General features: G+C 39.1%; 1 protein-coding gene across 3 annotated transcripts in view; it reads left to right on the top strand.

Moving 5' to 3' along the window:
* Positions 1–22,747, top strand: part of hdac4 (histone deacetylase 4) — a 108,779-nt gene that overhangs the window by 17,780 nt on the left and 68,252 nt on the right. For 2 of the 3 annotated variants that reach the window (XM_004917883.4, XM_004917882.4), the window contains exon 2: positions 5,747–5,924. The exons of the other annotated variant lie outside the window; for it this stretch is intronic. In XM_004917883.4, coding sequence (XP_004917940.1) covers positions 5,903–5,924 — 22 coding nt within the window. In that variant the 5' untranslated portion in view covers positions 5,747–5,902. The remainder of the gene's footprint in view (positions 1–5,746; positions 5,925–22,747) is intronic. 3 annotated transcript variants of the gene reach the window in all.

The following is a 22,747-nucleotide window of genomic DNA, read 5'->3' as shown; positions in this document are numbered from 1 at the left end:
ATATTTCCCACGGGCAATAGAGCAACCTATTTGTCATAGCCCTAATGTAACATGAGACATTAGAGTAGAGACAAAGGCAGAGAAAAAGCCAATCCAGGGAGTTCCACTTCAATCCATTTTTTCCTGTAATTGCACGGACAGCCATGGTTCTGGCCTGTTTGCACACGCAGAGCAGATTTCAGCATTGAACTGTTGAAGTGTGCATTTTCATAATGAAATCTGCTCTGTGTGTTGTTGTACTTTGAGGAGGGAGCAGATGGGAATGGATCCGCTTGGATCGTCTTTTCCTCCGCCTGTGTTTTTACATTGATAGAGAAACTGCTTCGTGCCATTAGTGTTAATGCTAATGACTTTAGTTGCTAGAAATCTTCTGTGCAGTGTGTGGAAATACATAACAATTGGGTGTTTATTTCTGGTCATTGATCTGTACCCCCAATTGTTACAATGGATTCAGAGCATTGGGCTTATGCTATCAGACTTTTTGAGCTAGTTACAGCTCAACATTTGTGTTCTGAAAAATACCTAAAAGGACATCTAAACTCCCTAATCAGCCTCTTTGAAGTATTTAAATACCAGCCACTCTGGTTGTTAAAAGGTATTAAGTAAGACTGTAGCATCCCTAAATTACTTAGTGTTCCTTCTCCTCCTCTAACCCACTCAGCCTGCTCCCTTAGGAACTGACTTTGGCTAACTGAGCATGCTCAGTTCTTTTCAACCCAGGTTACTAAACACGTTCTCCAGTCTAGCAGCCAATGAAAGGATGGCATCGCTGGTTTCCATAGAAGCTCTGCTCTAGCGCACTGTGCTGGAGAAATGTTTGCGTCAGAGGTAAAATGGCTGCTTGGTAAAAGTCACTATTAGTTTTAGCTGGCAAACTGAGGGGATATATGCAGTACAAATGATGCAGTTTGAGTGGGGGAGATGTGCCCAACCTTTATACATGGTAATAAAAAGTAGGGTTTACATGTCCTCTAAATCACGAGTTAAAAATCTGTACATGAAATATTTCTGTAACCACAATTTAACAGCAAGTTGTGGCCTTGAGCCCTCCATTTAATACTACACTAGGGTGATTCAGCACCTGTGATAAGAACTGGATAATGCTGCTTTTGTTCTGTTAGAAATTTACAATGTTAAACCTCCAGTCTTTTCTTTTAACTTTTATTGCAGTAATAGTGACTTCTACATAGGTGCAATGTGTATTTGATGACTAACCACAAAACACACATTAGATAAGACATAGGTGTAGAATGAATGTGTCGTTATTGTGCGGGTTGCAAATAAGTCCTTGCTGGTCTTATGAATTCAGCACTAGTATTATGATTTTGTTCATTAGTTTCATGCAGGATTACATTAATTGTAAAAATGTATTTTATTTTGTTAAACGGGTAAGGCTCCTATATTGCAAGTTCCTTTGTGTAGGGTCCTATCTGTATGTTATACCCATGCATTTTACCACGCTGCAGCATATGTTGGCATGTTAGTATTAATCATAGTAAGAAAAACTGGAACATCTCGGATGTATGTTGCAGATCTTTGAGCTATGTCTGGTTCTTGAATTTCACCATATGTACTTTGCTGTAGAGGTGAGATGTAGCTCTCTAAGAATTTTTTTGTCTTACTGTGGATCTATTTAATTTCTTCTGTGTGGCTTTGAGTTTGGCAGTTAATGTATTTTTAAAATATGTTGCCAGGGATCTTGACAACAGGCATAATTCAAAGGGGTTGGTACAGAACTGCAGTAGGACATGTGAACCTTCGCTAAGTACCCTGTGTGGGTGTTAAATTCTGTCATCTAGGATTGGACCCAGCCTTCTTATCTTTCTGCTGTCGACTTTCTGCAGTAGGATGCTCATGTTCAGCAAGGGATGGATTCACGCCGAGCGGCGTACAACATTTGAAAATGGTTGCCAGGGTGACCGAAAAGTATTTTCTTCAATCCAGTTTTTTCCCCCAGACAGGCTGCAATTTAAACCTTCAAAATAATTATTTGGCACTGTGTGAAGTTTCTGTACAGACGCTGTACACATTTCTCTTGTGAGTGGGCAGAGCTGGGCTGGCTTACAGATCACCCAGCACTTGTGAAAGAGCTGTAATGAGCTTGTGACATTGCCTAAGCTCCCTGTTAAATACAGCCATCAGAGCAACACAGCAAGTGTTGTCTGCACAGATTGTTTTCTCCCTGACAGTCTATTGTTATTTTCTTTTTTTTTTTTTTTCCTTTCTTTTCTTTCATGCAATCTTTTATGTGTTCCAGGTGTAACTGACTGTAAAGAGACCCAATGTTGGTAAATTGGTCGCAGGTGGATTTCATCTAATCTGAAGGCTTTGCAAGTTTATTATACTTGTTGAGCGTGAACACACTTGCTCTGCATGGCAAGTGGCTTTGGATACAGTAAAAATGACTGATTTTTAGGTTTCAGCATCAATGGTATCTTAAAAAACTATATAGCATTAAATATTTGTGATCTGTGGTTATAAATGTGAAATATATTGTGTTCTCGCTGCTTGGTTTAAAGCAGCTGTTGTGTGTAAAGCTTCCAAAGAGTCTCCTTTCTGGGAGTTCTGAAACCCGTAAATGCCACAGATGTGTAAATTAGCATGTATAGGAGCCTCCTGTTCTAAATATGAAAATGCTCCTCACATCTTCCTAGTTTAAGTTCGTTAACTAACTGCATTAGTTTTTTCCTGCAGCAGGTATACTTGGGTAGAGGATGCATCATGATTGCTTTTAGCGGACACTTGTTAATTCATGGTTAACCATTCTTAAATCTAGTGTTCCTAGCCTGAAATGCAGAAGATGCCCTCTCCAGTCAGACCTAGAGCATGCTATCATTTCCTAGTCAATTATATTTATCATCTCTAAATTGTGGAAGAAAATTAATGGTACACATATATAGTATATAAAGTCCAGGAATGCGCCAAATCCAATATTTTGAGAATCATCTGAATCCTGAATGTTTTCAAGAAGGATATGTCTGAATCCCAAACAGAATTTCAGGCCAGATATCGGTTGGCCAGGCCCCTCGGTTCTGCCGCATCGGTCCAAGGGACCGATATCGGCAGCTATAATCGGCCCGTGTATGGGGACCTTAACTTTCATATGCAGATTAGGCTAAAGAAGGGTCTAAGAAAACCATACATTTACCAATGCCCTTGTTTGTGTGACCAAAAGTCACTTGATTTTAAGGGTTCAGGTTCAGTTGGACACGGCACTTGGATTCGGTCTGAAATCCAAAACTAAATTCTAAATACAAAACTAAATAGGGTTCCCTAACAGAATAAATGAGCACATTCCTGTCTTGGTCTGCCCTCCTCTTATAATAAAAAAAAATTAAATTATTTTATTATATTTGTGTAATATTGCACAATTTTATTATATCGCTCTACGGGGCAGGGACCTCCATCCTCTTGTGTCTTTGACTCTTAACTTATTGCAACTGTATTTATCTTGTATCTATCTGTATTTATCGTGGTACTTTGTATTTCTCTATTATTATCTTAATAATCCCCTGTTTGTATTAATGTATTCTACTGTACAGCCCTGCGTACATAAGTAGCGCTTTATAAATAAAGATATACATTCATACATACATACATACATGCATATCCTCTGAGTCAACTGTTTTAATGTGTTTTGCTTTAAGCAGTAGATTTATATATTTAGTAATATATAAAACACCTAAAAAGATACAAGATTTATATAATAATATAGGTTTCTAAATTTTAGAAGGATAATATTGCCAAATTATGGCCAACAAGCTGGGTTTTTTTGTGTGGGAAAAAATGCAGTAGATGCAAAAACAATGTGATTGTGACAATATACATGACAATGTATCAATCCCCTTAGTTGAGGTGCCCATACACTATAATATCCGCTCGCTTGGCGATGTCGCCAAGCGAGCGGATCTTCACCCGATATCCCCACCTACGGGTGGGCGATATCGGGTAGCAAGGGACTTAAAAAAAAAAAAATAATCCGATCGTTTGGCCCTGGGGCCAAACGATCGGATTACATTTGAGTTTATGGGGCAGTTGGTTCGGGGACCGCATCAACGAGCCGATACGGTCCCCGATCCGACCGGATTTTCTAACCTGCCCGATCGAGATCTGGCCAATTTCAGGCCAGATATCGGTCGGCCAGGCAGCTCTGTTCTGCCCATACACGGGCCAATTAGCTGCCGAATCGGTCCAGGGGACCGATATCGGCAGCTATAGTCGGCCCGTGTATGGGGACCTTTAATTAGCCTGTCTGCTGTGCTTGTAATTGTTGTGAATAAAATAAACACTATGTTGAAAGAAGGGTGTGAAGAAGCTGGAATTGGGCAACATCTGCAAGGGATATTGTTTGTCAATCTCCTGTAATAATAAAAAAAAAGATTCTTAATTGGAATCCATACATTTAAAACATTTTTGTTCAGTAACTTTTTGTAATCTAGTGATCCAATTGTTTAAACAACAAATGCACATTGTATAGTTTTCCTTGCTAGTACTTTTTTCAGTTGCAGTCGTTTTGCATTTTGCCTATTCTGTCATGGGAAAACATGTTATTTTTGAAACGCATCAGTTAATAGTGCTGCTTCAGCAGAAGTCCGCATTAAAATCCATTTTTTTAACAGAGCTTTTTTTAAATGTAATTTTGAAATTTTACATGGGGCTATAGATATATTGTTGGTTTCCCAGCTGCCCTCAGCCATGTGACTTGTGCTCTGTAAAAACTTCAGTCGCTCTTTAGGGTGAAGACACACAGGGTAATTATTTGCTGCAACTTTTAAAAACTCTCTCATGGTGACTAATTGCAGTGATTGGTTAATTTACTAGTCACCACGACCAACTGCGCGCCCGGTTGCAGTGTGCTGATTAGTCGCCACAACTTTTTAAAAAGTAGTGGCGACTGATCGGCCTGCGGTGTCTTCACCCTTACTGCTGTGCTGCAAGTTGGAGCAATTTCACCCCCCTCCCAGCATCTGATTGGACATAGGAAATGCTCCCATACCTCACCTAATGGTATATATAACAGCACTCTGTTAAAAATCAAGGACTTGCTCACCCAATTCATGATTCCTTCAGTTACATTGAGTACGAGAAACAATAGGTTACCTGAAAACAGCTTTATTGTGTAGCGCTGCCCATTTTGAAAGCTCAAAATCAGGCCTAATGACCTGAGATGGCGCCTACACACCAATATTACAGCTAACATACATTTTAAATGGTAGAGTGAATTATTTGCAATGGAGTACAATTTAGAAATAAAAAATACACCATAAAAATCATTACAGAATCTCTTTAATCTCTTTACCAGGTCTGTTTTGCTTGAAATGCACCTACTGGTTATTTTAAAGGTAGAACCTAAATACAAGTATAGGATCTGTTATCCGGAAACCCATTATCCAGAAAGCTCCGAATTACGTAAAGGCTATCTGCCATAGACTCTATTATAAGGAAATAATTAAAAAATTTTAAAAATGATTTTCTCTGTAATAATAAAACAGTACCTTGTACTTGATCCCAACTAATATATAAATCATTACAGGAGTCAGAACAATCCTATTGGATTTATTTGATGTTTAAATTATTTTTAAGAAGACTAAATGTATGAAGATCTAAATTACAGAAAGATCCATTATCCTGAAAACCCCAGGTCCTGAGCATTCTGGATAATAGATCCCATACCTGTATTAAACGTTGTATTTCAGTTTTTGAACTTGTGTGTTAGTTACGTAAACTCTTCTCTTTCCCACTACAGGTATTTACCTTGGAAAACCCCTCCCTGTGGCTTCATGTTGACCATTCTGGATTTTCTTATTCCTGAGACTCTCCTTTACTGCATTTGGTTTGGGTCAAGCTTGGTTTGGGGTACTGTATCTGGTTTTCATTGCTAGTGGAGTTATTGTGGCCTGTCATGAGCTCCCAGACTCATTCAGGTAGGTTTTAATAAACAGTGCTGCTTTTTTTAAACATAGAGTTGATATCGTTAGTCTGGTGTGTTTAACTCCTGTTATTACTGCTAACAAATTCTGCAGCTGGTGGGAATGTGGACTTTACTTATACAGAAAAAAAGCTATCCTGATTATGGAGGTAATTAGTAAAATTTTAAAAATAACTATCCATCAATCCTTTATGAATGTGGATTTTTTTAAAAGGAATAGGAGAGATTTTTTTTAATACAAGTTAAAGCTTACATTTTTGATTTGGTGTAACTTTAATGTGATATACATTTATACACTTACTCATATAGTCTTACCATACAGTCTTAACTTATATGAACTGCAATCCAGAACTACTAAAGTACCTGAAAGAAAGTGTTCTGTTTCAACCAGTGGTATTTTTGGTCTTTGGGCATTTATGCTTGCATTTATGGCTGAAAGCCAAGATCCATGCACAGCAATCCAACATTATGTAATCACATGGACAAATATTTTCATCCCTTAAGGGAACTGCAGAAAATTATGATATATATGTTGGAATGCTTCAGGTATATAAATTGCAGCATTATGTCACTGCACTAAAAGAATGTCAAATTAATGTTTCCAAATAGCAGAATGTAACTAAGTGGTTGTGTTTGCTGTTTCCTCTCTGCCATCATATAAGAACCCTGGCCTAGTTGGGTTCCCAGCCAAATGGTATATGTGATAACATAACCGCTGCCTTGTTAAATCTATTCTAAGCTGGTTTACTTACTGGCACACATTCTCAGATGGTTCTACTCCTACTACCCTTATGCACTGACTGGGGTTTATTTACAATCCTAACCAAATCTTTTGATTTTATAAGAACAAATTTTCCAGTCTTCAGGTTTCTTATGATTACCTGGGGTCTTAAGTTTGACTTTGCTCACCTATAAGAAAACTTGAGGCTAGGTAAAATTTCAGATTTTCAGCTATAAATATCAAACTGTTAATTTTCCAAAATCCCAACTTTCAGTGCTCATAATGTAGTATTTTTCTTTGCACAATAAATAAATATATAAGCTATCACCTTACTGAGATCTACTTTTGGCCATAAGCGTTTACACAATAGGTGCACATTTCTGCAATGTATTACGGTACTTACACCAATAGTATTTTTTCTGTATCCAGTTGCAGGGCCAGGGTCTCAGGAAAAGTGATATGTAGGTCACAAAAGGGGCAGGGCATAGGTAAGTCATGAACAGGGGTTTGGAATAATTGGGGAGTGACTAGGGTGGACTAAGTAAGGGTTTTTTTTTTACCAATGGGGCCCCATTTTACTTGGAAGGGCCCACTGCTCAGTCAGTCCAGGTGAACAGTGGGCTAATAATTGGGACTATCTTAGTAGTATCTATTACAGTCCAGTGATTACTGATGCCAGCCCTTTCTAACTGGTGCAACACCCACTCTCCTTTGAGAATTGGGTGCATTTAGGGACTTATTCAGTCTAAGTGCATTAATGCACTAATGATATTATCACAATCCAAGAAAATGTCAATTCCACTCCGGACCTCTGCTGCCAGCAGCCATAGACTTTAATACCTACCACCTGTAATTGTGCATATGGGGCAAATGTTGACCCCATTGTCTGGTTGTTTGTTCCAGAATTAGGCCTGGAACAATTTACATAAGTATTATGTTGCTGCTAGTGTTCCAGAATTTGGTTTGTGACTTCACCATGTTTTGCAATCATGCCCAATCCAATTTACTCAAAAATTTTAACTTGGTACTTTCAGTTAATTAAAAGCTTTGTGGCACATTTCCTTTCGCTAAGCTTGTCATTTGTACAATCTGTCTCTATATCCTAACTTGTGTGGATTTTTTTTTTGTAGTAGTAAAATGCATTGATAACACATCCTTACCTCAGTTTTAACAAATGGCTAGATTAAATTTATATGACAAGAACTCATCCCAGACTTAAGAAATTTCTTTATTTAATATAGATGAATTAATATATTAAGATAGATTAATACAGTATATGCTCTAGGAATGAGTGATGGGTAAAATAATTAATTCCCACTATCATAGATGCAGCACTTCATATACAGTCATGGCCCAAATTGTTGGCACCCCAGAAATTTTTCCAGAAAATCAAGTATTTCTCACAGAAAAGTATTTCAGTAACACATGTTTTGCTATACACATGTTTATTCCCTTTGTGTGTATTGGAACAGAACAAAAAAAAGGGAGGAAATAAGCAAATTGGACATAATGTCACACAAAACTCCAAAAATGGACTGGACAAAATTAATTTTTATTACCGTATATACTCGAGTATAAGCCGATCCGAATATAAGCCGAGGTACCTAATTTTACCTAAGAAAACTGAAAAAAATGTATTGACTCGAGTATAAGCCTAGGGTTGGATCTGCATCAAGGCCTGACAGCAACCATGGCTCTCTCCAACCTCCCATGCCCCCTATGGAAACCCTTATGTAGCCACCCGCACAGAAGCCCGCAGTTCTCATTTCCCAGAGGTGCCACCGCAACAACAACGCTGCAGTCTCTTCCGGGGCACTGAGTAAGCGCGCCGGTAGCTGCAGGGTGCCCCTGTAATTCGTTGCGCGCTCACAGGGTGGGCGCGCGAGCGAACACAAATATTAGATTATTTGGACTAATACACCTAGTTGGCTACTGTCTATAATTAACAATGTTTAAGCAGAACTTCCCCTTTAATAACACTGACGGCAGTATCGGTCCCAATAACACATACAGCTGAAGCCGGCAACAGAACTGCAGCCGCTGCGCTACGCTTCCTCAACGGCGCTTCCTATTCACAACACAACTTGCGCCTACGTCCCGATCCCCATCTCACTTTGACGTAGGGACTGCACACAACAACATGGCGGTTGCCACCAACTACGCCTGCCAGAGCCTTACGCCAACCAACCCTGACGTAGCTAGGAGGCAAAACAGAGACCCCTACCTATCCCGTCCGGCGTAAGAGGCATCCTGAATACCACATACCGATTCCTCCTCCTTTTCAATCCCCGTCGGCATCTGCGGCGCAGTAATTGAGGTCGGGCATGTCTTTGCTGCGGTATATAGGTAGAGGTTTGGCGCCCGCGCTCGGAAGGAGAGTTTGCTCATTGTCTCACACAAACACCCGACGCACAGGGGAGGGGGGAGGAACAACAAAAAAACACGTAAAAATCTCAGTCAGAAAGACCAGCCGGAGCTGCATGGTAACGTCCCCTGTGGACTCACGGGGACCCCGGGGTGCACGGGGGGTGCGAGTGCGGAAGCTCATGCATGGGGGGGGGCGGGTTTGTGCGAGGCAGGATTTATCCCATAGATGGATACCGTATATGCTCGAGTATAAGCCGAAGCTGACTTTTTCAGCACATTTTTGGTGCTGAAAAACTCTGCTTATACTCGAGTATATACAGTAAATATATTTTTAAATGAGCTTAAGTGTCTTTAAAGCTTCATAATTTTTAGTACATCCACTGCTTCAAAAAAAGCACAACAGATTCCCTATTAGTAGTAGCTTCCCCTGCACTTTTCTTGAAAGCTCATTAGCTCTTGTACTAATTGTCAGTCACATCATTTCCCTCTTGGAATCTGCTGAAATGTACTAGATACTGCTAACATGATTAATAATAAATGTCTCATACGCCTTTAACTCATTAACCCCCCCACCCCCATTGATACTAAATGGGAATAGGATGAAGCACTAACACCATCTGACAGAAGTTTAAACAGAACCATACACATGGGAGGCAGGGCGAGTTAGGAGACCACATATATGAGAGCTGATACAGTGAGTGAAGGCTAGGAAATCTGTTTTCTTGCAAAACTTTATGGCCTTACAATTAATTATACTCATTCTAGCACTTTTTTTCTGCAATGATAAATGCATGTTTTTGTCATGGGTGTGGTTAGTTCAGTCCTATTTCTAGTTAACTGTAAATACATACTTTATTTGGAGTTCCACAGAATGGTTTGGGAATACCTATTTTAATCTTGAGATTCAATAGGACTGTCTGCAGTCAAGCCTGGCTGTGTCCAATCGTTTGACTGTGCTTATTAATTATCAGCATTTATTGAGTAGCTCATGGCAGCTACGGGTGATTTGGGTGTTGGATAACTTTGTTTCTTAAATGCTGGAATAATTTCAACTTTGTATTATGTGTTTACTTTGTTTAATATTACTTTTTGTTTAAAGGTCAGTAATCATTTAGTGTGCCAAATATGCAATAACAGGAAATCCAAAAGAAGGCAATTACTTTTTCTTATTGGTGTGATATGTTTTCAGAGGGATCTGGACAAACTGGCTGTAGTAGTGTTAGTGGAACATGTGATGTGGATAATTAATGCTGTTTTAGAGAGTTTGGATTTCTTTTGTGAGTGATCTAATTGAAATGTTTTATATACTTTGTTTAATGTTATGATGCCATGTTGTATGCAGGTAATATCACTTACCCAAGGCTGTACATTACTTTTTCAATATTGCGCTCAAGGTGAAGAAAAAAGTTTGTTTCTGCGGGGTATGTACACCGCTAGGTGTTGGATAGCAGTCAGAAGACTTTGTAATATTAAGAGATGTGCTAACATTCAGAATGATTATAGAATTATTATTTGTCATTGGTGGTTTAATTTGCAGTTTTTGGTTATCTGAAATATTTTTGTAGCAGGACATGTTCTGCCAATAATTTAGAACGTGAAGCACTGGCGTAACTAGATGTTACTGGGCCCCACAACATATTCAGTTAAGACCACAAAACATTGATAATTTACCCATTCTATTAGGATATATTGAAATTGCTCACTAATTAGGGCTTTACTGGCCCATCTACACTGCTGTGCCCTCCTGCAGTTAGCTTTTGGAATAGGTAATAAGAGATAGGATACTTTGCAGAGCAATTTGACAAAATCGGAAAACTAGGCGGGAAAATGAAGTAGAAAGTTATGCATTTTCGTAGAAATAATATAAACGTGAGTTATACACTAAATGTTAGAGTGTTGGGGTATCCTTAATGGAGAAGGCTCTAAGGATTTTTGTAGATAAGTTGTCTAATTCCAGGCAATGTCATTCTGTGGCTACTACAGCAAAAAAAAGTGGCATTGACTCAAGGGATGAAAACATAATTTTGCCTCTTTATAGGTCTCTGGTAAGGCCTCACCTTGAGTATGCAGTGCAGTTTTGGGCTCCAGTCCTTAAGAAGGATATTAATGAGCAGGAGAGAGGGCAGAGACTGCAATTAACTGATAAAGGGAATGGGAGATTTAAACTATGAGGTTGGGGTTATTTTCTTTGGGAATGGGGACATGAATACTTTGTACAAGAACTAGGGATGCACCAGATTCACCCAAACCCCGAATCCTTTGTAAAAGATTTGGCCGCATACCGAACAAAATCCTAATTTGCATATGTAAATTAAGATAAGGAAGGGTTACAGAATTTTCAACATCTGTGTTTGTGACAAAAAGCCCCGTGGTTTTAAGGATTCAGTTCGGCTAGGAGCATGGATTCCGTCGAATCCGAATCCTGCTGAAAAAGGATCCAAAACAAAGAACATTAGAGGGGATTAAACGCACCAGAGGCCACCCTATTAGATTAGAAGAATGGGACTTTCATTTGAAGCAGCATAGGGGATTTTTCACGGTGAGGGCAGTGAGGTTGGGGAATGCCCTTCCTAATGATGTTGTAATGGCAAATTTTGTTAATGCCTATAAGAGCAGCCTGGATGAGTTCTTGAAGAAGCATAGTGATCAAGGCTATTGGGATACTAAAATCACAATTTTAGTACATGTGTATGGCTGCTCATAGAGTACCAATCCTTTCAGGCTAATCTCAGCCAGTGGATAAGTGCAGGCTGAGAATCTGCTCGATGCTTTAAAAATCTGAAAGATGTGCCTGCACCTGAAAGTATTGCTTGGGCCCGGGTGCAGGCACACACAGAATAGTCTCGTCTGAAACTACATACTCGAGCAGTTTCCAGCTAAAATATGCTACCTGGAAGCATTGCTTCTGCCTGGGTGCAGGCACATGCATCGTATTTCAGCCGAAACAATTTAGCAGTTTCTGGCTAAAATACACTATGGGCCAGATTCATCAAAGTACGAGTTTGAATCCCGAAATGGGTAAAATTCGGATTAGATACAATAATTTCTGATGATTGAAAATGTCATGAAAATGCTTACGAAAAATCGTAATAGTCACAATAATATCTTACTGCCGATCCAAAAGTCATAAAATTTTCGTATCGTACCGAATGATCATAAACGGCGGGAAAACCTTTCTGACTTTGATCCTTTTGTGCATGTATTTTGAAGCCCCCCATTGGACTCAATGGGACTCTGCAGCTCCAACCTGACCCAAGGAAAGTCACGATAACAAAGCTTTTATGAATCCGAAACTTTTGTACTCGGCGTAACAAATACGATTTTGTCACGCAAATTGTTGCAAAGTACGAAAAAGTCGTGCATATTAACGAAAAACGCAGAAAAAATACAAATTTTTTCATAATCGGAACCAATCATACTTTGATAAATGTGCCCCTATGTGTTCGTGTACCCGGGTTGAAGCAGTGCTTCCGGGTGTAGGCACAACTTTAAGATTTTTAATCAGAGGGGCAGATACCTAGATGCAGGTAAGCACAGGCTGAGAATCTGCCCTCTGTGGCACGAGCCTTAGCTGTTGATTCTCTGTTATCTCTGGTGTTAAAAGAAATGAGGTTTTATGCATCTGTTTATATCTGTTTATATCTGTTAAAAGCATCATTGACATTCAATTTTCACAGTGGTGTTCTGCATATTACTGTGAGTGCTTGGTGTGAAAAGATGTCATTATGATGTCAGAGCTTCATGAGCAGCGTGGGATGCGATAATTCACAGCATTTATATTAATAGTTCTCCTCCTCTCTCATTTTGCACTCTCTTGCGTCAGACTCCACCTTCTCGTAGCCTCTCAAGTGTCAGCAGGTATTTTACTCCTCAACAACACAATACCTTGTGAAAACAGCTAAAGCTTTCTGAAATCACACCAGGTGTTCCTTTTATGCTGTTTAAACTGTGCAAAATACAGCAATGTGAAAACATTTCTAATAAATTAAAGGGGATTTTAAAAAGTCTTTGTTAGTGGATCCTGATTTTTCTTCCTGAAAGGCTCATGAAATAGCAGATATATGCCATATTATATACAGCATATAGAGTTCTGTATGTATTGCAGTTGCCTTTTTCTTCTTGTCTGGCCTTAAAAGTGTTGCAGTGCAGTGTGCAGCTGTTTTTAGCTCTTGTCAGGAAACAGCATTTTTTTTAATATGAAAATAATAAAAAAAAAAATATATTTTTTTTACATTTATCATTGTACCACAACAGGATATCTTTGCATACAGATCACTAAATACAATGTGATGATACAATGTTGATACAGAGGTATTTGGCATTAAGAGATGGGTTAACTTTTGTGCACCGTCTAGAATTATAGCTTGATGAAAATGGGGGGGCATAATATTCCGCTGGAATAAGGGTGGGGGCCTTTAGACTGCTTCTACCCACAGCCTTTTTATTCTCTTAAATGTTTGTGGGCAAACTGAGATTTTCTTAATCTGTTTAATCAGTTACTGCTAGGCTGGTGCTAATGTGCTCCATATAATAGCTACTAGTTTTTTTTTTTTTTTTTTTATAGCTTAAAACAGGACAAGCTGAGTTTAGTGGAACTATTTATCCCATTAAGCACCCCTTTGGGCTCAGTGCACTGGGCAGTAGGACCTGTACAGGGAGAGTCAACAATTTTAGTCATATTAGACATAGGCAGAAGAAGATATTTTTGCTTGAGGTAAGGAAGTTGTGCAGTGTGCACATTATGGCACAGTCACTTTTTTTTTTTTTTTTAAATACACGTGGACACTTTCAGGAACACATGTTAAAGACTTGCCCATGTTAAACTGTGTCTTCACAAGGTTTAAAAATATTGCAAATTGAGCAATATTTATTTCAACAAAAAGATATTTTGATTATTGTATGTATGTATATTTTTATTTATATAGCGCTACTTATGTACACATCGATGTACAGCAGAACAATAAATGAATACACCAAATGGGTCATTACAATAATAGATAGATAAAAAGTACTATAATAAGTACAAAAGTACAGTTGCACTAAGGATTCCACAGAGTTAAGTGTCAGATACAAGAGGATGGGGGTCCCTGCCCCGTAGAGCTTACAATCTAAGTGCAATAGACCTTGGTGTTGTGGATTATTAGACCCGAATCAACTCTGCTAGACCTAGAGCAAACACTGAGAACAAAATGGGTGGCTCAAATGCAACTTTGCAGTTATGGTTGTTAAACTGAACTATATAGGTAAAAGGGAGGGTTCCCTGTGTTTTATATAGAAAAAAAGGCAGCTAACACAATGTTATTCGGTTATCAGGTGTTGGGGCTAGTTTCAGAGCAGGTGAGGTGGTAGGTGTTTTTTGACCCCACAATGCTGTCAAGGAAGAAGACCTTAAAGAACTGAGATGGAATTGGAGAGTGTTTGTTTATTTTGAGGTACTAGTTGCAATATTTGTAGAGGCTATTTGTGTTTCTATGGCTTCAGCATAGGTGGTCAAAGAGTTATTGATTTAGTCCCTCATTATTTTGTTTAAAGAAGCTGCCAGCTCTGAGCAAAGCAGGATGGGGAGTTTTGTATAAGATCTGGATGTTTATTAGATTGTGAGGTCAAAGAAGCTGGTTGCAGATCCTCTTGTAGGTCTTTTTGTGTAGGGTCTGGTTCACAGGCCATGTCTGGTTCTTCAGAAGATAGTTAAAACAGTTTAATGAAGAAAGAATCCAGTTGTTTAGTAGTCTAGGAGGTTTTGGTAATTTGCCCTTTCGAGTGCCGTACAAATGTTCCTTAATATTAGCTAAATAACACCACAATAGTTTGTATTGTATTGTCAACGAAGTTAACTAAATTGTTCCAAGGATTAGGCTAATGTAGAAACAGGTGGTTTGCTGGATTAAAGGGCATAAACTTGAAGGTATTAATGACTTAGAATATTTGTACAGTTTAATGTTAATTTAATCTGAACAAGATGACTCAAAATCAATAAAGTATTTGGTTGTATGTGATAGCTAGTTGACTTGGAAATGTCAATATGTATTGATATATACCTGTAGTATATAGCTTGTGGCGATATTAAAGATCATGGCAGTCGTAGGCCGTATTTAGAAATCTCAGCTGAATTTCCCTTTAATTAAGTTGTTTGCATTCAAGTTGTTGTATCAAGGAGAAGGAAAGGTAAAAACTAAGTAAGCTTGATCAGAAAGGTCTATGTAAATACAGCCATAAACATACAGAACTGCTTCTCTGATTTCTCAGTGAAAAGAAACACCACATTTTTTTCCTTTTATTCTGTATACATGATCTTCTGTGTCAGACTCCTTGCTTTTAGAAAAATCCTTCAGGGCATGGGACGAGTTTGCTCCTTCCCCTCCCATCTCTGCTGTGTAAATCTGAGCTTAGAGCTGTTCCAGGAGCAGTGTGTAGGCAGGAAGTGAAGTCAGACCAAGCTAAAATGGCACTTCAGAGTGGAGTTGTAAGAATAAGGCTATACCGTGTGTTCCATCTGCTGCATATCTGTTGTGGAGTCAGAGCAGGAGAAAATTGGTAGTTCATGTCAGGTTACCAAAGTTTTACGGTATTTTATTAAAAGGGTTCGCCCCTCAGTCTCTGTCAGTATCAATTTATTCAGTATGATATAAAAGTTTGATTGTGCCAATGTAAATCATGTCTGGCTACCAAAATATATGGGAACCCCCTGTTTTGGTGCTCAGTTGGTGTGGAGCTCCACTACAGACTGGCTATGTTGGATGCTGCGGACTAGTGCCCTCAGTGGCTTTCTAAATTTTGAATTTTTGTCTTCTATTCTACTTGAGTAACAAAATACTGTATATGTTTCATAATATAGAAAAATATTCTTGCAGGAAAATAGCCCTGAGCATTGCAGTACCAAATATGTTTTATTTTATTGAAAATAATGGCTTATATTTCTACAGCTGTCCAATATCAGATTTATCACCACATCAGAAATTTATATTTCAAGACCAAAAGCACACAACCGTAAGATGGCCTAGAAAACCATTCAATTTTTTAAAAGCATATATCCAGATGAATTAAAAATGAATAAAGATGAAAATCACCCTAGATCTTGCACTTTACAGCATCTTATCTCCTACTTCATCAGTGGTACAAGAATGAAACTTTAATATGAATACCAAGAGTTTTCTGAATGGATTCATGCCCAATTAGTCATAGGGTTACCAATTTATGTGGCAAGTAAAAGAGCACAAAATGTCTGTTATGTAATATTGTTGCAGTAGCTGTAAAATGAAACACTGCCTGCTTTCTATGGTAAACACCCCTGTCAGTAAGCTGACCCCAGAAAACAATATATATTTTTTTAGAAAGGACACATTCAGACCTATTTAAAATGGGTAAAGCTGTCTTTCTTACCTCAGAGCGTGCATCTTATCTCCCATATGTCCTTAGGTTTTCTGAACAGTTTGATGCTCAATACATACAGGGTTACCAAAGTGTATGGCAGGGATCCCCAAAAGACTTGGAGAGCAACACAAGCATCATAAAATTCATGGAGGTGCCAGATAAGGGCTAATAGGCAGCCTCTATGCACACTATCAGCTTACGGGGGGCTTTATTTGGTAGTAGATCTTGTTTTCAACCAAAACTTGCTACCAAGTCAGGAATTCAAAAATAACTAGCAACTTGTTGCTCACGGGCCACGGGTTGGGGATCACTGATGTATGGGATGTAGAGTGCTCCAGATTGAATACTGTGAGCACAATATTTATAAAAAAATATATAAAACACCAGAAATTCAGCAAAACAAACAATAGAATTAAAATGAGAATACAATAGATTTGTGGTTAAAACCTCTGTTCAACAGCACTTTTGTTGCAGTGATTGCTTGTTTTTGCCCGCAAAAGAATCAACAGCAGTGCCTTCTGCCCTGCACTAATTTGTGTGTTTGCTTCAGGAACTTCTATAATTTATATATATAAGCTGCTGCATTGCCATGGGGGTAGCCTTTCAAGCTGGAAATATGCACAGGTTACGTAGCAGATGATAAATAAGCTCTGTGGGATACAATGGCATTTTACAGAGCTTATATTTTATCTGCTATGTAACCTGTACCATAGGCCTATTTCAGTTTGAGTAGCTAACCCCATGGTTACACAGCAGCTTTGTTTATATAAACAAAGTATAGTAGGATTTCTGAAGCAAAAACACTGCTTTTACCATTGCTGACAGTACATAATATTTTAATTACTTACCCTTATTTATTTGTTGTTACTGTACCTTTAAAAAGCCAACAATGAAAGTCTTATACCATGCACTGGTCCTGTTATTATCATTATTATGTTGCTTTATATAACACAATTTATCATTCCCTGCCCCAGTGAAGCTTACAATCTAAGGTCCTTACCGCACTCACACAACAAACACATCAGCTAGTAAACCTACCTGTATGTGTTTGCAGTGTGGGAGGAAATCGGAGTACCCAGTGCTAACCGCCGAACCACCATGCTATTTACACTAATGGTGAGGGCAGAAGCATTTTAAGAGAAAGGAATCCACTCGTATTGCTATTTTATTTTATTTATTTTTTTCATTTTTGTGCCAATCTTAAGCTCTTTATTGACAGCTACAGAAAATATCTGACAGTATGGAAACAGTTGGAGCTGCTAGCATTTGTTATACCTTGAATTAACCTGATGTAAACCCAGTTGTAGCTAATGCAGAGAGTTACACCCGGCAGCTGCAGAAATGCTAGAGTCCTGCTCGCCTGTTACCACTTTGTTTTACAGTTTAGTCCCTGCTGCTGGGTTAACAGGCCTCCAGTAGCTGCTTGAAAAGAATTCCTCCCTCCTGATTAATTTCAGGCATGCAGTGTGGAGTAGCTCTTGCGTCAATAGAGCGTCATCAACCGCTGGCTGTCTGGATGAAACATAAACACAGAGCCAGACTTCAGCCCAGCTGAATTTAGGCCAGAGGTTGTTATAGTCTTAAAGTTGCAGAACCAAATGATATTCCTGGCCAGTTTTCCCTTCCACCCTTCTGTGTTTTGGTTGTATTTTTGTGTGTATGTGTTAGATAAAAATACAGTGAAGTATTTAGAGCAGCATCAGCCGGGCATTACTCAGTTTGCAGACATGCCATTGAATTTTTAGTTACAAAGCAAGTTCAGGCAATGCTGCATTCCAGGGTGCTTTTGGTGACTAAAAACACAGCTTGATATTTTTATTCCTTATGACTATGGTGTGATCTACAACTGTTTAACCTGAATAAACTTTGCATTACTCTTGAGTACCCCAGCTAAATGTAAATATCATTAAAAGTGGAATTAGCCTCCCACTGCGCTGCTCTGTATTTGACAACTGGTAGCCGAGCACCTTTTGGGAGTCTGGGTGATGCAGCAGGGTGGCTCGAGGTTTAAACTCTTAGCGGGCTGTTCTGTATAGATCATCAGTTGACCTGCTCTACGCAGACATTTATTAAAATGTATTTCTAAATTTTTTTTTGATTACTCGAGGAACCGCAAAAATGATATATCTGCTGTTCCGATATATTAGAGCATTAAAGTCTCTGCAGTTTGTCACAACCATGTTTTTGCCCTACTGGGTCTTACAAGGTCTTGGGACTACTAGACAAACAGCAGAATCTGTTCCTGTGTTTGACTAATTCCCATAGCAACGCCTTGCACTGGAAATTGTATTGTGTAGGAAATGAGCGAAGGAAATTTGCAAGATAACTAAACTCAGTAACCAGTTTAAAACAGGCTGTAATTGCGTATTTAACTCCATGTGGAATTTGTTATCATTCCATTTTATTTTGCCCAATCACCATATGTGTCCCTGGATCTTTTCTGGCAGAGGCCCAGCGAGTACTTGGAGTGTGGCTGTGTTTATTAGAAATTGTGGGGCCGCTAGTGGGTTTGCTTGCATTCACCGTGAACTCAGCACAACTTTAGTTAGTTTAGTAGGTTTCTTTGTAGTTAATACACTTATTGTTATTTTATGTGAGTTTTTCCTTTATTAAATTAACACTGGATTTTGTAAAAATCTGTTTTAGTAGGAGGCTCACAGCTTCCAAACTATGTTGTGGAACTTGGAGACTATTTGGAATGCAAAGCACAAAATGTGAAGAGTACCTCTATACATGCCCACGAGCCATCTGGGGCACGCAGGGGCCCTAAGCAGCCCATATAAGTGTTGTTTTAGAATTAACCATTTACTTATGGCACCACACACTCACTGCATCTCCCTGATGCTTTTAGTCAGCAAGTTCATTAGTTGTCTGTCACTAAGTGGTCCTCACACTGTTTCTGCAAAGGCATACTCTTCTGATTCTGTCCATTCCAGATTAGTCCTCAGTAGTGATGAGTGAGCCACACAATGACCTCTTTGCACCTCATTTCAAGTATTTATGCAGCAAATGCCTTTGTAAATCATTATTCTCTAACTATCACTGTGCCATGTCTGTACATAAGGTTGTCTTGGTATTTAAAAGTTAGTCTTGGTAATACTATCATTTTTTTTTTCTTTTTAGAAAAGGCATGTTTTCCAGAGTTTTACATTTTATGTTGCAGGAAGTTCAAAACATGTATCTGTTGCTGAAGTAGAAGTACCTTTCACCAGAGTCCATAGTTATCCTTTTTGCAGTACCATGTGATCAAAGTAAGCATGACTGACATGAGAGATTTAGTTGCCCCCCAAAACTGCAGGGAATCGCCCATGCATCGCTTCAGTTTTCCTCCTGCAGGCAACTTTAGAAAGCTGGAGCAATGCATAGGCCTTTCCACCAGCGATTTCCTTTGTTGCCGGTGGAAAGACATTTTGGAGAGATTGGTCACCGGCGGAAGCAGAGATCTATTGTGGGCGACTAAATCCCTCCATGGGGTATTAGCTAGATCAGTGCTGTCCAACTGGCGGCCCGCAACCCCCCTCTGTGTGGCCCCCCACCTGTCTGGCTGCTTTGATGGCTTACTCTTGTGTAGGCTTTAAATGGTATCAGTACTGAGATTAACTGCCCCCCCTGCATGGTTCTCACCTCAGATTCAGGCTGTAAACCCTCTGTATTGTTTAAAAATGTAATCCCCTGTATTGTTCACACCTTTTAATCTCTGCATTGTTCACCCCCTGCAGTTTTTACACCTCAGGCCCAGGCTGTAATCACCCATATTGTTCCCCTGTTCACACCTCAGGAGCAGTAGAAACCCACAAATAATCCCTTCACCCTACAAAAAGAACATATACTGAGGTGGTACTGCAATTAAAAAGTTTTTAAATATATAGTTATTGTGCAGACTGTAGGAGCAGTGCCAGCATTGTGTCACTGTATGCTGTCTGTGTGTGCCATACAGCATAGGGCAAGCAGAGTATGGCACACACAGGCAGGGTAGGGCAGGCAGAGTATGGCACACACAGGCAGCATAGGGCAGGCAGAGTATGGCACACACAGTCAGGGTAGGGCAGGCAGAGTATGGCACACACAGGCAGGGTAGGGCAGGCAGAGTATGGCACACACAGGCAGGGTAGGGCAGGCAGAGTATGGCACACACAGGCAGGGTAGGGCAGGCAGAGTATGGCACACAAACCAGCCAAGAATGGCACACAGTCAAAGTATGGCACACACAGGCAGGGTAGGGAAGGCAGAGTATGGCAGGTTTTTGCTGTACTACAACCATTAATATGGGTATGGTCATGTGATAACACGGGTGCGGTTTCAAGTGGGTGCAGTTTCAAAAAGGGAAGTGGTCAAAACTGTCTTCCATTATCGGCCCTCCACCACGTAAGTCAGAAAAATTCCAGCCCTCGGTACCACAGAAGTTGGACAGCACTGAGCTAGATCATTTTTGTGCGAGCAAGTTTCTGAGATGCTGCCCATCTAATAAATACTCTGTGGTTAAACAAAGCTGAAGGTCTTTAGAATAAAGACTTTGATTAATTAAAAAAAAAAAACCACACTGGAAGTAAATGTGATATTAAGGTTAATTTAAAGTTGGGCAAAAAAAAAGAAAAAATACATTTTTTGTTGAGGGCACCACATGAGTAGTTCTGTAACAAATTAAGACATACACCAACACTGGGCCAGAAATAGAATGATCCAGTCATTTTACTCCTGAATGCACATGTCCTGATAGCAAATCTAATTGTAATAGGAATGCAAGGTCTTCTGCTTGCAATTTGGTTGGCTGGCACTAAGATCCCATACAGTACGAGTGTTTCAAATTCAGCAATTCAAATTATTTCCCACCACGATTGAGATCAATGTTAGATGATGGGTAATTTTTTTGACACATTTCATTGTTACATAGATGTGTGTACTGCTATATAGCAGGAAACGCAGTGCAAAGCCAGTACCTCAGTACCTTTGTTAAGGTCTTTACATAACTAAAGGAGGAATGCTATGGTTATTTTAAAACCAGTAGTAAAAAGCAGTTTCCAAGGTCAACATAAAAAGATGTTTTTACATGAATCTTCTCCCAGAAACTTGCTGGAGCATGAAAATAATGGAGTCTTGTTCACGTCTGGAAGTAGCAAGGGAGATTTAGCGATTTTCTTCCTTGTGTGTCTTTTCATCAGAACTGCTGGAATGTCAGGCTCCAGCACAACCTCTCAAAAAAAAAAAAAAAAAGCAGCCTCTTAAATTTGCTCTTGTTTAAAAATAAGCCAGGAAACGCTGAGCCGTGTGTGGAGCTGTGTCATTGACGTCAGACTGTGGTAGAGGCCGTATGTAAATGTTGACAGACGCTGTGTTTACACAACAGAGAAAGAAGTGTGTTCACAAAGATGTATTCTGGTTCCCTCTCTGAAGCCAGCACTATGCTTCTTTCGACTTGAGCTTGTTGCCCAGTAACAACAACTTCTGAATCTAGCAAGTACAAAATTCACTAATAGTGTTCTTATTGAGAGTTTGCACATCTTGGGCAAGATCAGTATGAAAACTGCATTAATTATAGTGCTGCCTAGGCGACTAACTATATGGCTGTAGTAAAGCAGGTGTACATCCATTAATAAATAATAGCACATCTTTAAAGGAAAACCAAATCCCATAAAAAGATTAAGCTTACAATCATGTGATGTGCTTTTATATTTAGGGATTCCTTTTATCTAATCTTGGTAAGTCATTTTACTTCTCTCTAGTAGCATTGTACATTTCCACCTCTTCTCTATTTTGCAGTTCCAATGCCAGTACAGGAAGCCAGAAATTTTTTTTGGTACAGGCACAGATGCGGTTGGAGGGAATGGAAGGGGGACATCTGAAAAGGGTTATTAGTTAAAAATATAGAGAGGGGGGATGGCTGCAGAAAAATCTTTTATGTGTAGTGACATTATCAGCATTACTTTTTTTTAAATTGTTTTTCATAATCCTCAATATTAATGGAAATTGTTAACATTTATGAAAAAATTAAACTTGTAATTCATTTATGTACAAGTATGGGATCCGTTATCCAGAAGGTTCTGAATTACGGAAAGGCCATCTTCCATAGACTCTATTATAAGGAAATAATTATAATTTTTAAAAATTATTTCCTTTTTCTCTGTAATAATAAGACAGTACCTGTACTTGATCCCAACTAAGATATAATTAATCCTTTATTGGAGGCAAAACAATACTATTAGGTTTATTCAATATTTAAATGATTTTTAGCAGACTTAAGTTATAGAGAAACAAATTATGGAAAAATCAAGGATAGACCTTCCTCACCCTGTCTCTAAATCTGGAGACATTGTTACTGTAGGAGACTCCATACTCCAGTCCCTGTGGCGCTGTGACTGTGC

The sequence above is a fragment of the Xenopus tropicalis genome, chromosome 9 (assembly GCF_000004195.4).
Source record: "Xenopus tropicalis strain Nigerian chromosome 9, UCB_Xtro_10.0, whole genome shotgun sequence".
NCBI lineage: Eukaryota > Metazoa > Chordata > Amphibia > Anura > Pipidae > Xenopus > Xenopus tropicalis.
Note: the sequence above shows the minus strand (reverse complement) of the source record. Positions and strands in the feature narration are given on the sequence as shown.